At 37.7% G+C, this 18,219-nt stretch overlaps 1 protein-coding gene across 1 annotated transcript in view; it reads right to left on the bottom strand.

Annotated features, from left to right (window-relative positions):
- The window catches only part of TTC6 (tetratricopeptide repeat domain 6), a 74,322-nt gene that overhangs the window by 48,394 nt on the left and 7,709 nt on the right, over positions 1 to 18,219 (bottom strand). Inside the window, exons 3-5 of the mRNA XM_068946514.1 lie at positions 7,604 to 7,684; positions 2,111 to 2,314; positions 1,661 to 1,800 (exon numbers count right to left, since the gene is read on the bottom strand). Of these exons, the coding sequence (XP_068802615.1) occupies positions 1,661 to 1,800; positions 2,111 to 2,314; positions 7,604 to 7,684 (425 nt within the window). The remainder of the gene's footprint in view (positions 1 to 1,660; positions 1,801 to 2,110; positions 2,315 to 7,603; positions 7,685 to 18,219) is intronic.

Here is an 18,219-nt window from a genome sequence, read left to right as displayed (position 1 = left end):
TTTTATACAGCTTTTTTAAATGGAGAAAGAGTATGCAATCTTCATAAATGTATATGGTGTTTTATCTCACGATACTGCAACTCATTTCACTTTCTCTGCAATGCAATTGAAATGTAATTAAAAAAAATAAGAGTAGATGGGAAGCAGTTTCCTAAATCTGAACTCATATCAGTTGCAGTGATTCCTATAAACAAAGGCAGACAGGATTATTTAAAACCTATCGAGGTACTTTTTCTCCCGTTTTTTTTCTTTTCATTTAAAATAAATTACAAAGTTTAAATTTAACTTTAATTGCCTTATTTTCTTACAGCTCTTGTATAGAAGTTTATCATTTCATTGAATGAAGAAACTGAATGTTTTATCAATGTAAACTAAAATATTTAGAGCATGCTGCAGGTAAAGGTGAATGTTTTTACAGCACACACTCTCCTAAAACAGACTATTTATCATTCTTTGAAAAAGGGGACATGAAAAAACAATACTGTGTGTGTGGCCTACATTACCTTCACTTAATGCACTAAATACAGGTTTTTTACAAAATCATGCAGTTTCTGCACGGTTGATAATCTGACAGTAACTATTTATTGAAGGTAAAATACTCATTGTCTGTTGTCAGTATTTGTTTTAATATATAATCTGGCTAACCAAATGATCTTTAAGCAATGCAGATAAGCAATGGCATGCAAAGGGTCACTTAAATGCCAATTTGACTGTTTCATAAACTTAAGCATTCTTTTCCCATGACTATTCTCAGCTACTTAATTGAAAGTATTATCCATTTACAAACTTTAGGCCTGCCATAAAAAGGCTCTCTTCTGTATCCAATAGACCTTTCAGGACCCTAAGAACAACAAAAGCTAATAATTAAAGCCTTTTTTTTTTTTTTTTAACCTCAATAAAGAGAGAAGTGAAGAAGCAACTTATGGTACATCTAAACAAAGACAGTCATAAAGATCTTATTAGCACAGAAGACCATAAAACTGAAGAGTCTTACTTGACATGGGATGAACAGGATCTGTTAAATTAGAACACACTCTGTACTACGTTTCTGATCTGCACTCCTACTACAGAATGACAAATGCTGCCTATGACAAGAGCAAGGGAATAAGCAGTTGTCCTTACATTACAGCTCTCCAAGTAAAATCTCCCGAATTTCAGACAAGCACTGACTGTAATACAAATTCAAGTTAATGAATTTTTAATACACCTTCTCTATTTAAAGATGATGGCTTACAGCTGGCATTGCTTATATTAAATTTGTGGTATTTTCCATTGTTTGTTTTTAATTATTTTGATTAGATTATGCTTGGAATTATATGGACAAATTCACACACACGCTCCCATAAGCAACTTCAGTTGCTGCTGCAGTCAAGAAGTTTCATCTGCATACAGCAATACTGAATAGACACACCAGATTTTAAAAACTGTAAAACAGAACTATTTCACAGAGATAAACATTAAGTTAAAACTAGAGATACCAAAATAAACTTGTTAGTTCAGAGCAAAACATGCTTAAAATTGTAAGTGTTCAGATCCAGACTTTTGAGGGTGGCCTTATTTCTACTCCAAGCATGTTCATCACGCTGAATTTATAACATTTATAACTTAATAAAAGTTTAATATTATTTTCATAATAATGAAATAAGATTTAAAAAATTACTTGACATTTGAAGCCTGAGCAGGCAGCAGAGGCGAAGACTGTTGTAAATGGTGTTCCTCTTGCAGCTCTCTCTGAACTTCATGAGATTTAACTTTCACTATTGCTTTTCCTTCCACCTGCAGCATATCTGAGGATGGAGTCTAAAAAGTGCATGAACAGAGGATAAAAAATGTTAGATAACTTAAACGGATATTTTCACATCCAGTCTGGAGTAGGACAAGGAGCAATGGCAAACAAGCAAATCTGACCATCAGAGAACACAATTCATCTAAACCAGAGTAGTTCAGAACCACTGTTCCTACACAGATCATAGCCTGCAGCAATTCAGCATATAAGATCTACAGCAAGGCGTGATAAAGCAAAATTTCCAATGTGCCCTCCTTAAATTCCACTTCTGAACAGGATAAAACAGAAACTTCAAACAAAATTTAAACAAACTAGAAATATCACCTGTAAAGATGGTGTTTCAGTTTTCTGAGGTTCCCGTTTACCTTCTGAATTCTCAAGAGTTGCAAAGAACGACACACTTGTTTCAGAAAAGAAAGGTACACTTGAAAAAGACAATCGAGCTTTAGATTCTTGAATTTGCAAATCTTGAGAAAGCTGATGCATCATTTCTGAAAACCAATAAGGAATTTCAATAGATTCTTCTTTCTAAGGAAAGAAAGAAAGAAAGAAAGGGAAAGAAAACAGTTAGAATAGTTTTGTAGCCATGATATTAACATTGCTAAAACAAGCATTCTGAAATATGTTAATCAGAGAAAATCAAAAGAGTATCAAGATTATAATGTCACTATTCAAAACAGTTAAACTTAAAAGCGCATGAACGTATCTAAAATTTTATTGTATTTTTATGCAAATTCAAAACAGAAATATAAAGCTTTTCTGAAATTAAAACTTCTCAGGATCCACATGGTTTAAAGGATGGAGCTTTCAGAAAAGTTTCTTCAAGGCTGTATTTATTCAATATAGGAACATCAGCAGCAATACAGATGTAAGGAATTCCTAATGTTTCCACCCGCCGCTGCTCATTCCTATTTATTAGAGCATCACCTGCTCAGTTGTGCCAAAAAAACGTTGTTCACACCGCAAATCAGGTCAGATAACTGATCCATGTTGAAAAATCTAGCTAAAAAAGGGGGAGGGCCAGGGGAGACCGACCCAGATCTTCAACTCACTTTGTACAGTTCTCCACACAGAAATTTTGTCAGAAGGCAGCTTGCTGTAGTCCAGGAGCAGGAGCAAACAGCAGGAAAAAGGAACTTCTTAAGTTAGTATTGCTGCCAGAGTGCCTCTGTCATAAAATCCAGGCTCAGAATCTATATTCTTGTGATTTTTTTTTCATATTGCTTCCTGTAATCTATGAAACATCACCCTAAAACAGAGTAGCAGTGCCACCAACAAAGACTCCTTGGAACAGCACTTAAAGGCTTGCATACACAACACAGCAAAGCAGGTTCCAGAAAATAAACCAGTATAGTCATGGAATAACAATGAAAAACAGAAAAAACAGAGTTTTGAAGTGTTTTGTCTTGAAAAATTTCTCTCTCTCAAAATTAAAACTAAGGCCTCTTTTTTGCCCAGCTCTTCCTGATAGACCCGGGTTATAACTCAGCCAGCTAGGCTTACTTTTAAAAGTATACATGAACCCAAAGAAATCCACTGTAATAGCCAAATGCCTTACTAATTAGGATATTTCAGTCACGTGTCCGGTTAAAGGAATCACAGAAGCACAAGATTTTACTCTTTGTCCACACACATACTTTATTTATCCCAGAATAAAACTGGTCACACTGTCTGTGCTTACTGATAACCTCAGCAATATTTAAGTTCTTTGAAGAAATTACTTCATGAAAAGGTTATGGTAAAGTTTATCATTCATAAACAAGAATATAGAACACCAAGTAAAAGATAATGGAGAACTGTAGAAGAAATCTAAATAAATAATTACCTTCTGAAGAGGCTTACTTAAAAATAGAGTATTTTAATCTATTCTTTCATTTCTTTAATTGTCTGAAAGCACCACCGCTGCTTATATTAGCACTTACATGAAGAAATTCAGATGACAGATGTCAGTTATTTGACATTTACAAGAGAAGCTGGAAGTCAATCAAAAATCTTACATAGAGAATAGGCTAACCAAAATATGGAATATAGACAAGTTTGAAAGTACTACCTGAAAACACATTTGATTATAAATGGATCATGATAAAAAGCCTAGAGTAGGACTATGGCTTGGTGCTTTTGAATGTCAGGTAAACATTTCTGTTATGATCTCTTGTCCATTAAAAAAAACATTAAACAACAAACCTTAGTGCATGCATTCCCATCAACAGCTTCTGGAATGCCCAGATACTCAAGCACTTGGAAATATCCCATGTAAATTATCATCAGAAGTAACAGAAGAACCTCAACATTTGTCTTGATGTATTAGACATCAATACGACTAATGAAAAGCTGCAAAATAAAAACTACAGTAGCTACTTTGTCTTGATGTACTCGACATCAATAGGACTAATGAAAAGCTGCAGAATAAAAACTACAGTAGCTACTATTTTAAAGTCAAGAGCCAAAGTTATGTTATCTCATGTTTTCCGTCAAATAGACAAGTAACAAGTAAAATTACAACAAGTAAAGGAAAAGTTTGTATTGTTTCAGTCCGACTGCTTTGCGTATAACCAACTTCCCAAGTTCATCTGCACAATCAGTCAATTTACCTTGAAATTGTATGGGCCCTGCATCCCACTAAGCAAACCAAAATTATTTCAGAAAATAAGATAATGTCATAATAACTTGCCATTTAATAGGTTTTTATAGAAATACATTAAATTGCCGTTACATGTATACATATACATTAAATTGCCTTTCCTCCTTACATAAATTGTTCTGCTAATGATAGGATTTAGTTTATACATATGTATAACATATACATTTAGTTAATACATATGGATTCTGAACTCTTCTGATTTAATTTTTCTTTTTGTAAAATTGTCTCCATTATTATTTCTGCATGTAATACAGAAGGCATACACTTTCAAATTAAGCTGCCTATTTAAATTGTTTAGTATTTGTGTTAAGTAGAACAGAACTTATTTTACCTTTTCAGGTGCCACTGTTGCAGATCACTTTCTGTTGTTAGATCAATGAACACACACTGATAGGTATTGTTACAATATCACTACTGCTACTGTATTACAAAAGCAGCAGGCTGCCCAAAATAATACTGGCTAAAAAACATCATCATAGTACCCTAGTCCTGTTGAATTAACTGTGAAAGTGTTCCACTGGCAAAAAGTGTACAATTTAGAAATAATAAATTATCTGACCATTTTAAGAGTGCTATAGACATTACTATCAGTGAGACTGTACTGCGTATTGTTTATGCATCATTTAGCAAATTCATTTTAGTAACCAATAGATCAACAGATGTAAAGGTACCATCACAGAGTATACTCTTAAAACTATCTAAAGAAAAGATCATTATTAATATTAATTATATAAAGCATTATAGTCAAACACAGATGGTATATATGATTTCAGCTACTCAATGGAAAGTTACTAAAGGATTTAAAAAGTTTCTTTTCTGACTTACAGACAGAAAAATACTATATAATCAGTATTCTTTTTCTAATTCAGATTTTTTTTAAAAAGTCATATTATTTCATTTTCACCCAACTCAACAGAAAAAAAGCTAGAGAATCCACCTACCAAAAATAACCAAGGCTGGTACTGCCTCATGCAACAACTTTGGGGAAGACGGGCTGAAGGCAGGAGGAGTATCATTCCTCCACCACCCAATCTGTGCACCTCCCCCCTGGTCCTGAGGTGTAAAAACAAGGAAGATTGCCTTGGGGCTCCCATGCTGAAACTAACATCTTATGTAACGGCCGCAGGTTTGGGCTAACATAGCCTTGGCTGTAAAAGAATGCCAGGCAACCGGAACTGTTTAAGCCATCATCATCAGGTCACCTCAGACTCCGCTACAGGTTCACGTTAGTCCCATCACAGAGTGCAGCAATGGGACTAAGTGAGAGTGGATGTTGTCCCCCTGCAAATAACTCTCAGACTGCCACTGTTCCTTAAGCTCTTCAGAGTAAGCTGTATGTGTCTTGGGTTTTGATTTGGCCTCATTTTGACCTTACGTTGACTGGCCCTTGAAACAACCTATTCTCCAGCAATATTGCCATCAATACTTCCACACCTTTTTTTATCCTTTTTTCATTTTGTTCCTTTTATCTCCTTATTTTCAAAACTCACATCTGTCTTTCCATGTAGCTTATGCAATCTTGTGTTCATATCATTTACTCAAGCATTGGCCAACATCATCTGGTATTTCTGCACATATAACTACCCAATAGAAACATATCTAATTTTTCGTTGGCGGTCACATAATATAGTAGCAAACAGAATTACTCTGTTTTGCACTGAGCATATGATACCCTTAACGGTACAGTAATCACGTTAGAGTTGCAGAGGGAATCAAAGCTTTATTTTAGTATCTGTTGATAGCCTTGAGACAATAGAACCCTAGAAACTGACAACATGCAGAAGAAGCCTTGGCCTTAGTAACAAATCTCTCATTAGTAGTACTGCCTCTGTAAACTTGTACATGCTCTCTGTTAAAAAAAAAAAAAAAAAATCTAAGCTTAATAGAGTCAATATCTTAATGATAGTTTTTGTGATGTGTAAAATACTGTAAAGCCAAAAAAGGATATGGAGTATTGTGCTATTTTTCAGGAAGGCATCCAGTTGTTAAATGTAGATGAGGAGTCTACTTACGTTGTTTCACTTGTAATCTTATTTCCAATCTCATAATTAGAAGCCTAACCCAGCATCTGACCGAATGAACCTTAATTCATTTTTTCCTCTAAGCTTAAGCTGCAGGACCAGTATGGAGACCTGTTTTATAGGAGAGCCTTCTTTTAAAGGGCAGGTGGCAAGGAAAAAGCTTGCAGATTTCTTGTATATTCTAAAGCATCAAAACCTTTAAGCACGGGAAAACTACTGCTATCTCACAACAGTACTAAACCTGCTTACCTGTTTCATTTTCTTAATATCTATTGACAGTTCTTCAGGCTGAGATTAATTTTCTGCTGCTTGAGATTCTTTTTGAATAACTGGTGTCTTTTTAGGGAATGATAAAGTCCATTGAAGAGGTGAAAGCACAATATTTTGTCTAAAAAACCTTTTGTGCTACCTGACAAATTATTCAGTATGGTATTTACGGATATGCAAATATTCATTCACTGTCCACATGTATTTTATGAAGCAGCTAGAACACTGCATTAATTTTATCTTAAGCTAAACATTTCCTCAGCAGCCAAATGGATTTACAAAAACAAATACAGTAATAGCCAAAGGACCTACAATGATTGGCACTAAATAATAATATTTATAGAGATTTATTATCAAAAATCTGGTGTTTCTTCTACAAAGTACACTTCCAAAACATAAGAAGAAACACACGTTAGAAATGTATATCCAGAGATATATGATCCTTTGCAGTGAATAAATTATTAGCACTTCTAAACAGTGAGCAACCCACAAATATATCTAGGTTTAAATGATTAAACTTCAAAAACAGTCTGAATACAAGGCATAGAATGATGAGCACTAGTATGTATGAATATAGATAAACTTCTCTTGATTCCATGGCCCTAATCTTTATACTATATAATTTAAGTGGAATTCTGCATAGCCAGTGGTTGGAGAATCAAAGCTCAGAGGAAAAGGATTGACAAAAAGACAGACCAAGGAAAGAAACAAAAAAGAAAGGTATACTTATGATTAATGAAGTACCAAAATGTTCTGAGGCACTATTTCATTTCCTTCATAGTTTCATCAGTTTAAAATATGAACTACCTATCTTAACAACACTGCAAGCAAATAGAAGCACAATTAACTTATTATATTTTAACATTCCTAGATAATGTAGACTGTTACCAGGCTTGGTTGGTGAAAACTTGGCAGCACTCCTTTGCTAGCCTGAGATTCAGTGTTCTCTTCCTGATCTTCAACTGGTGCCTGCTTACAAGCAAGATAAAAAAATTAGTGTTAAACAAGAATGCAAAAAGAATTATTCACAGTACCTTATAGAACAAAACACCACCAAAACAATGCATATGCATGAATTAAAGATTGCGGTCTTCACTAAATAACTAGTTTGAAAGCAGCAAGCATATCTACAAACAAACGATCTTAGGCTCATATTTTGCAAACACTTACTCACATGCTTAACTCGTCGCTATAAATAACTTCTCCATGGAATTGCTTATAGTTAAGTTAAAAAGCTGACTGCAATTTTCTGTTATTCATTTTCTCCACAGGAGAAAAATAATAATTTCTCCACTAGCAGAAAAGCTACTACAAAATTTAGACTTGTTCTCATCTCCATGAAGTACTATTCTCTCTGGTCAAAGGACGCAGCTCATCATGTGCCCTTTTGGTTCCAGTATAACTATACAAAAAAAGAAAGGCAGAAACAAAACCCAGCAACAACTCACAAAACAGATGATAGTTTTAAGGGCAGTATGCTTTCTAAGCATGTTTAGCATACGTGTAGGTAACTCAGCACACATATACTTTACCCTTTGTGTCACATACTGGTTTGTGGAATCAAGTTTTCCAGATAACAGCAACAAACAGAAATATTACATTTAAACTAGATTTCATTTCAGAACACAGTTCTTACAAAACTGCTACAAAAATTTAAAATATTTCTGGGAAAAATATTTCGTAAATGTAAATGTAAGAACTAATTAAAGATATCAACTGAATTATTGCAAGAAACGGTCCATCACTTCCTGAAAAAAAAAAAAACCCTTTTGCTGACACTGCAAGTGTTCTTTTGCCCTTTCACTGTCAGAATTTTTACTACAATAGAATTTTTCTTCTACGGAATGTATCGTGCACCTAAAAATATTAATTTTCTTAATGCTTACGACTTTTTGTATGTCTTACTAAATCTAACATACCAAGCAAAAAGCATATCCTGATCTGTAACATTGCTTTTCTTGCATATTAGAAAATAAAAAGGAAATGAAAAAGAAGTGTTCAAGCCAAGAAAAAGTGATAGGTGTGTATCGTATCCCAAAGATGTAAGCTAAAAAGCAATAAAAAGTTGTGGTCTTGCAGAAGGTTGCATACATCGGAATTTTGTTTTTAACCAAAGCCTTAGTAATTTGTCTACATTTGGCAGAAGTGCGAGTAAGAAAAAAAGTTCATATAACGTTCTTTTAATCACTATGACAGCAAGGAACTAAAATAAAGGAACGTATTAACACGTCAGCCTCAAAGGAACAGATCTGACATTATCTTCTCAAGCTGTAACAAATAACCTTCCTCTTCTTTGCAACACGTATACTTTTTCAAATATGGTGAATACCATGGACTACGAATTATTACAGACTATCACCAGTATGCTTTGCAACATACAAAAGTCATACAAGTGTAATTCTTGCCCCATGCAGTCTATTATTCAATTCAGAGAATCAAAGGGAAATTTTCACAAATCCTTTCATTCGGTCAGATTGCATCAACTTAGTTTCTAAACCATGACAGAATTTGTAAATTACAATTTTACATGTCAATTTTTTGGTTCTGCCGGAACAGACTTATATGAACAAATGATACCTTCATTCTGTTTAAGACATTTGTACAAGTTATGTGATTGCTTTCCTTTGTTGGGTGTGGCGTTTTCTCTTTTGTCCACTCCCCATGGGAGAATTGCAGGCACAATGCCACTGTGTTATTTTAATAAAATTGTGTGTACTGTGTATATATGTACTATGGGCTGTGTGTTTGTATTAGCAAGAACAAGGCCAAAGAGATCTGAGCTGACATTTGGAAAGAAAAGTGTTGAGAACTGTAACATCTCTTAATTCCTGTGGGAATCTGTTCTAGAGCGTTCTGCTGATTCTCGAGAAAGCTGTCCCCCGCACTGATAATATTTTAGCCTTATGATGGAAAATTCTGTTGTGCTTTGAAAACAGCTTTATTAGCCACAGCCTTCCTTCTCCAGGTTTAGAAAACTATTTAGGTACCCAAGCACCTTCAAGTGACAGAAGATGTGGCATATTACTTCATGAGAAATCATTTTAATATTTTAATCATTTTGCTGCCTGTGGTTGTGTGTTTGTTGCTGAAAATATTTACTCTGAGTCCTCACATGCAGAAAATTAAGATTTGTTAACCATTACCCCTAGATTTCTCTCTCACTCAAAATATTTTCATCTAGTACTTCTTTGATTCCTCATTTGACAGTTACACGCTATTATAGTAAACAATTTTCCTATCTGTTCTGATGACGAAAATCTCAGTCACAAAAGACAGTTTCACAAAAGAAGAATGACAGAAATAAGCCAGTTTAGATGTGTGAACATGAAAATTATTTAAAATATGTATTTAATATTATTTATATACAAACATAGATAATGTCTATAAATTACCCTGTACCCTTCGACAAAGCTCCAAACTCTGGGAGATGACAGTCCAGCTAATTAAAATCAGTTCGTTCTCATACTATAACAGCACCTCAGTGACCTAATCAGGATTAGTCTCCCGTTTCATTAGACTTTGGGGTAAAAAGACAGTCCTTGCCCCATAAAGCCTGTAGGGCTTTTAAGATAAGGGGCAACAAGCGGGCCTAATATAAGGAACCGGGATACTGGAAGCTGTTCATAAAATATAGCAAACTGCACAGTTGGATTATTTTTAATTAGTTACTTAACATTAATAAGTTTGAAGAAAGAAACACCTTAAGGTTCAGAAATCTCCAAATGTAGCTGACATACCCAGCATCTCTTACTGTGTAATTTCTTATAAAGTCATAAAAACGGTAAGCCTGTTGAAAAAATCTGGAGCAACACTAGTTAACTGCTTCAGATGGAACTTTTCATGTGTCCAGGAGTGGTGGTGTCCACTCCCGAAGACTGAGTGGCTCCCTTCAGCAAGTGGCTGGAGAATGACACACTTTTCTATGCCACGATAAATCTTACTGAGCGTATGCAGTAATGTGTACTTCCTGAATGAATAATGCAATAGCAGACTCATAACAAAAAGCATCATGGTCTTGAACCAGCTACTTTTTAACAGATAAACAAGCATGCCTGAAAGAAGTACGTTTCATGAGTCAACTGTAAGTGGAAAAAAAGAAAACTAATAGGAAGAGGTAGGGTTTTCCCACTTAAAGAAGGGTAGGAACTAATAGGAAGAGGTAGGGTTTTTCCACTTTCTTCCCATCTGAAAAAAATGAAGGCTCCCGCTCATTTCCATGAAACTTAGAATACACCTCAGAGCACTTCAAAGGAAAAAAAATGAAAAGTTTTCATAGGCCTCTTAAAAAATACTGTTTACTACAACGTATCATATGATCTGTTGCATATTTTAAATCTCAGTTGAAATATAAAGAAGATATATAGCAAATACTAACTAAATAAGATTACACTTATGAGCAAATACACACAAGTCCACCTCTTCTTCAATTTTAACAATAATTTGTCTTTACCCAACCACTTTTGAGAAAGCGTTAAAGCGTTACAGAGGAAAAATCTCCTTGAGCCCTCAAGCCTGAGATTAGCTGATAAGAGCTTCAGATATTTTTAAAAATGAAAGTATATTTTATGTTGGCTTGCTGCTAGCCTGGTGCACTGCATAGTTGTTCTTTAATAGCAGCATTCAAATTTAATGCTATTTTTCCAAACCAAAAATGTTTTTTTAGCTACCACCTTCACAAGCTCATCTGAGCTACCAAAAACCTGATCTGCTGAAAACAATAAATTAACTTAAAGATGATGAGCTTCAGGCAGTTTAAAGCCAAACACCACGAAAATGCATTTCTGCAATGAATATAAACTCCCTCCTATGGGTAATAAAGCCAACAGAATGAGTCCAAGCACTGAAAGTGATATTACAATATGATAAAAATTCTACTTTTCAACAGAAAACATGGTGGGAATCATTATTCGTAACTGATTTCCCTCAAGGTTTCCAAAAGAAACATGGCTAAGTACTAATGCCCCATCGAGCTGGCATACCGTTCCTCAGATAATACTCTTTCTAATGCTGTGAGAAAAATAGTGCTCAACCCCACAGCAATATCATAAGCTGTTATAATGCTAACCAGTCATTAATTCAAAATCAAAGATAAGATAAAGAGAATAGAATAAAATATTTGTTTTAAAGAAAGGAAAGTAATTCTAAGAGCTTGTTTTCATTTTAGGAGTTCTATTCTTTTCCTACATATGTCTATTTCCTTTAAGAGAATACATTTCTTACTTCATTAGAGAAAGCAAGTCTTGAAGCTCAGTATAAAGTAAATAAACCATGCATAATAATAAAGAATGGCTAAATTTTTCATCCCATTTAAAAGGTCACATAAGTTCACAAGACACCTGCTACAAATGCCCTTGATTAAAAAAAAAAAAAAAGATGTGATCAGCAAGAGTGTGATTCTCACTAATGTCCGCATCTATAAAAACATTATAAAACAAACAATTGGACAAGAAAGTCATGACCACGTTCAGATTTTTGTTTTACTTTGAACCAGACTGATGGAAGTTTTAGATGTAAAGAATAAAACAGCACAGTACTTCAGAGGTCAGATTTTCAAAGCTCAGAGCCCAGTAGTTTCCATTACAAAGAATCATTTCTCTACACTTTCAATTAAGAACAACAGGACGTGCTAGAGGTCAAAAAGCTGAAAATCTCACCTAGAACCTAAGACGTTTATAGAAGACCAAAAGAAGCCAAGCAACACAGCACATGTTACCAGTCACTAATTCGGGGTAAGCTGAATGAGAAAAGATTTTCCAGGACTGGGATCTTCTTCAGTCCTCTTCCCTTCCATTAAGGTATTTTTTGGAACCAAGTGGCAAATTTCAGTTAGAGCCGACAGAAAGGTAGTGATCCCAGATTATTACGTTCCTATAAATTTTCACAAAAACAGAAGTCAAGTAATGAAGAGAGATCCTATCAGTGCTGCAACACTGAGGACAGGCTTCCACGAGTACAATCCCAGTTACATACCAGAGAATATACAGAGGGTGGGAGACACTATGAATGCTGCAACCACATGAACAGCTCTCCTGGGACAGAAGAAAATCAAATCAGAAGATATAAATCTATTGGAAATCAAGTTCCAGACTATTGCTGCTCAGGGAACTAGTCATTTAAAGTAGTTCAATTCATGATCCTTTTTTCTCTTAACTTTTGTATTAATCAAAAGAAAAGTCAATCTAATTTTAAGGGAATGAAGGTACTACACTTAAATTCTATGTGAGATACTCTATGATCATAAAAGGCAACATTTTGATAGGAAACAACGTTCACTTTTGCCTCCTAAAACATAGGTACACATGCTTTTCATCAGTCTTGCACACTTCCTTGCAGCGGCAACAGCTGTTCAAAAGAATAAGTAGCTCAGCCTTCATGGCATCATTCATGGCATTCCACAGCATCTCTAACAGCAAATGCTAGTGTGGATACCAGGTGTAGTAGTATTTCTCATGACATGAGCTTCAGTCCTCTTGGAACTGGAATAAAATTATGAATCTCACTCAGAGAGGAAAAACAGACACCTGATAAACTGTTAGTCTCGTTACGAACTGAAGCAGCAGCAGCTCTCCGGTGAAAATCTAGGACAGTCTTCAGTAACATCAACCCGATGCCTAGTCTCATTGACTGTCCTGCTGTAAGTAATTGAAAGGACTCTCTTACAGCAGCTTACACAGTCTACCTAACTGTGACAATACAGAGTTTCTCTTACTGAGACTTCAAAAAAGGCAAACAATAACACCTAAAAGAAGCAATACTTTATATTCCAAATGCATTTAATGCACTTCTTCAGCTGTCAGACTGAAATATGTCATCTTACAAAAGGGAAAAAAATTAACCAGGTAATAAAAAAAGATGTATTGAACTATAAGTAGTAGAATAAAACTAATATCCAAAAAGAGATTATGTTTTAAATCATTTTCATAATGGCTCATTTTCATTTTTAAGGGACATAAAAAAAATGCAGAAGAAACAGTGAAGAACATTCTACGATATATTCCTGTCTTTACCCATTTGTTTTGTCTGGCTTCTGTGTTATAACACATTGTAGGAGCTGGAAAAAAAATATACAACTCTTATAAAAGTAACATTTACCCAACAGAAAAATATTGCTCTTGTTCTGGTTCACCTACTTCCATTTTTATGTTGTAGTTCTGGCCAAGAACACTCTCCAGGAGTTCTTTGATCGTCTGGTCTGAGGGAGATGGAGAAGTAGACTGCAGGGAAGCAATTATTTCATCAATAGACCTTGCAACCACTTTCACAGGCGACACTGGTGTGGAAGTAGGCTCTTCAGGTTTGCTCTGCTGGAAGTTCTTCTCGTATATTTTTGAAACGTCTGGTCCAGTCACATCTCCAGCCTCTTCCAACTGTTCTTGAGCAGACCTCACACTTGGCTGCTTGCTTCTTTTTCTCAACATTCTTCCTGATTCAAAGCCTAAATCTTGCTGATTTACTTTTGAAATCACTCTACTTCTCTTCTCACAGTCTGCCTTGCTTAATTTTTCCTTTCTTGAAATATTTTTTTTTGAATTAGAATCTGTAAAGCCAGGTTCATCACTATCTTGAATCACAGTTTCTATTTCTTCAGTTCCACCTCTTTTTAAATTTTGTGGACTCATCTTCGGTATATGCACTCTCTCCTCTACTTTACTAACAGCTTTTGTCTTTCGTAATGAGGTGGGGGAGTTATTAATTAATTGTCCTGCACGAAAGTTAGACCTGCAATAACCTAGCTTTTGAGGTGGTGCTGGATGCTTACCCATAACTATTTTTTTAGTAGTACCTGCTAATGATGCTATTACTGGCAGTTTTACAGTTGTACTTTCATGACTACAGCTGCCATTTTCTCTGCTGACTTTCTCAGAGCAACTTCTCTGATTTTTATCAGCACTGTCCTCTTCCAGAGATTTATTTCTTTGAGTTATCATGCTAAAATCAGAAGTCTTTTTCATGTCTCTTACTTCAGAAGATATCCTTACTTTCTGCAAACTTCAGAACACCCAATGAATTAATTAGGAATATTTGTATTTATATTCATGACAGGCTTATGTGGACTCTTTGACCTCGGGAGAGGATAATGTTCTTAACCGGTGTGATTGATCTGGTGTTAAATCTTCCAATAAGGGCTATGTGCCCACGTTTCTAGGTGCAGTAACTCTAGCTTGTTTGATTTTCAGACTATCCCACTGAGACTCCCTGCATACAGCCTCATGTTCCTTAATGATATTCAGCTCTTCTAGGTAACTCAGTCCAAAGAGCCTGTGTTTTCTAGTAAATTTCTCCTACCGTATGTCGCCTGTAAGTTAAAACATAGGGTTTTTTTGTATTTTATATATTAACACAGAACCCAACCTTGTGAAGACTACTTCATTTGGACAATGACCCCAAGGAGTTCAGCAAGACTGTCCAGAACGTGTATAATAAGCACCAGCAATAGCAACCAGCACTTTATCCAAGAAAGCCACACAAACGTTCCTATCTTTGGGCACATAAACTGGAATTCAGATAAAAACGCCTAACAGAGGGGTGAAAAAAAAAACAAACAAAAGAAATGAAAAAGGATAAAACTCAATCCTTCTCGAAGGACTTACACAAGGTTTTCCAGCTACAGAAACAAGCAGCCTCAGGGCCTTCCGGAGCACACACCTCTCCCTCGAGCAGGCACAGGGCCTACCTCCCCCCGGGAAGGGTACCCACCGGGAGCGTCCCGCAGCCCGACGGCCCCAAAACCGCACTTCGGCGGGCGCAGCACAGCACGGGGGCCGCTCACCCCCTCGACGCACCCACCCCGCCGGCGGGCTCGGGAACGACGACGAGCCCTGCCCGCAGCCCCGCCAGGAGGCGGCTTCGGCCGCCGCCGCCCCCTCACCGGGCACGGCGGTGCGGCACCAGCCGGCGGGAGGGGCACGGACGCGCTCCGTAACCTAGCAACCTCTTCGAACGGGGCGGGGGAGCGAGAGGGGCCGCCGCCCTCCACCCCAACCCCCCCCCCCCGGCAGCGCCCCCTGCAGGCGGGGAGGCCGCGGCTGCCGCCATGGCAGCGCCGGGCGCGGGCGCTGGCGGCAGGCCTGAGCGCGTCCCTGCGGTCAGGAGCCCCATGGGGCCGATACCAAACGCTGGCCGTTGCCAGGCCCCGCTGGAGTGGCGCTGCCCTCGAGGCCGAGGCAGGCGAGACCGCCTGGCCGCGGGGTCCCCGGCGCCAGGGCCAGCAGCCGCTGCGGGTCCGCGAGGATCTGCCACAGGCGAGGTGGCCGGAGCCCGCGGGAGCGCGCGGGTGTTGTGCAGCTGTGCGACCGCTACGGCGCGGCGGTGCCAGCACCAACCCGCCGCCCAGCGGTTTGGGCCTGGGCGGTTGCTGCACGCAGCAGCTGCCCACCTTCAGGCCCAGCAGATGACATGATCTTGTCAGGAACTGGTGAAGAAACACTCAAACTAGACAGGCCCCAGCACCAGCAGAAACCCCGTTTCACCACCACTGCTGAGCTGCTGTACCCAGGGTCCATCTCCGTCAGCTGGTGGTGGTGCAATCTGGTCAACGGTGAATTTAGCCCTGTACTAACGAGAGGGGAATCTCACAGACAAAAAGTAGCGTGGGCTCCAAACTGTGAGCATCCTTATAACTTGGTTGGCCTGGACCTTGACCCAGGGAATGACATGGCACTTCTGGCCATCCAGTTGTCACTTCTCGTCCTGCCTACCCCAGCTGGTGATTCCTCACCTGGGCTACGTGCGTCCGGAGTGCCCCGTGCGACCACACGGCTTGCACTCGATTACAAATTGTGTGGGCCTAAGCAACATGAGTGAGCGCACTCCCCTTTTAGGAGAGAGGATTTGAAGTCTTTTATATCTGATACATTGGTGGGAATTTATTCCCTTGAGTAATCTCATATCTGAAGAGCCACAAATTTCAGAGTCATCCAGAAATGAGTGTTAGAGAAATCAGTAGAGTCATAACTAGAAATAAGGCACAAACCTGCAAGGACGCACTGACTAGCTTCTCAAGAAGGCTGGTAATCTACAACACAGAGGCAAAGCAAAACCGTTCAGAGCACTGAGTGAAAAGAAATGTCATTTCCTGCATCAAAAGTTGAATCTAAACTCAGAGCACTAACAGCTTTCCAGGAATATCTGGGCTGCAAAAAATCACTTAATTATTTTCATAATCCACTTATCTTTTATGGTGAATAAAAATGAATTTTTTTTTCAGTTTGGGTCCTCAAACATCTGTGTGATGCCAAAGACAGCTGTGTTGGGACTAGCTACCTATAACAGATTCAAATTAGTCACTTAACTGATTGCAAGGCCCCACTTTCTAAGAGGCAAGCGGCTTCTATTTTCCTGTTTTCCTTTGTAGCTTTCAGATGCATTTTCTACCTACTGGAGTTCAAGGGGGTGGCTGGCGTTCTTCTTGCAAGTGGTGCTCCTAGGTGGCCCACTTTTAGCTTGTTAATGTAACTAGGAACTTGTTAAAGACACTCATTAGCCTGTCACATTATATCCTAATACAACAGCAGATTCTCTTTCTTCTATTGCGAGCAAGCTAACTGATTAAAGCTCTGTAATGCAGCCTAGGAAGCCTGTGTATTTGCTATATAATTTGTTTCTCCCTTCCTTTTTTCTTCCCTTCCAAAAAAATCTATTTCAAACTACTTAAACAGTAAGTAAGGTCTCAACAATTCAGTTAACCTAGAACAGCACTGATCAGTTCCTGAAGAGAAGGGGCTGGCTAGCATGTGAACATGTTACCATCCATACAGTGCACTGTTGTTTTCTCTCTGTGTTTCAGTTCTATTGAGGTTCTCCCTACTGTGGATCGCCACCACTAAGAGGAAAACTAGAAAGGATAAGTCACAATCCTGCCTCATCTTCTCTTCTAAGCTATGGTTTTCATGTCAGGGTTTTTTGGTGATAGTGAAAGGTTCTATCTACACGAAGTCAACTGCATTACTAAAGCTCAATCTAAATGAAGATCTGTGTGTCTACCAGCTGAGCTTGGGTTGAAAGCATCCAAAAGAAGACTGGATCTGGGGAGGATCCCTGTACAGAGAACATATAAAAGTTAGAAAAAAGAGGAAGCTTAAAATGTTGAAAGATAGAAATCTATAAGGAGTGGAGAAATGTAAACCAAGCTATAAAGGCACAAGCAATGTTACAGCCAGCTTATAGCTCTGCATGTGGAATGACAATCGCAGTTAGGCCTACTGTGAACAGATCTGCAACAACACAGACTGTTTGCTTTGAGACATTAATTGTGAGTTCATCAGCTCTAGGTATTTCCTCTTGCTTTCATTTCTAAGAGCATGGGGCTTTTTCCATCTGTTTAAAGGGCTGACATTCTTCCACTGCTGTTTGCTAGGCTGGGATTTTCCTTCAGTACAAGTCAAGCAAAATGATTGCTGAAAAGACTCCACAAGGGAAAACATATGTTCATGAATATAAGACAGCAAGTAAGACAGACTGGCTTAGAGAAACATCTTTACAAATTTAGGTATGATAGCACAAAG

The sequence above is a fragment of the Struthio camelus genome, chromosome 5 (genome assembly GCF_040807025.1).
Source record: "Struthio camelus isolate bStrCam1 chromosome 5, bStrCam1.hap1, whole genome shotgun sequence".
Classification (NCBI taxonomy): Eukaryota; Metazoa; Chordata; class Aves; order Struthioniformes; family Struthionidae; genus Struthio; species Struthio camelus.
The sequence above is the reverse complement of the archived record's forward strand: the minus strand, read 5'-3'. Positions and strand labels throughout refer to the sequence as shown.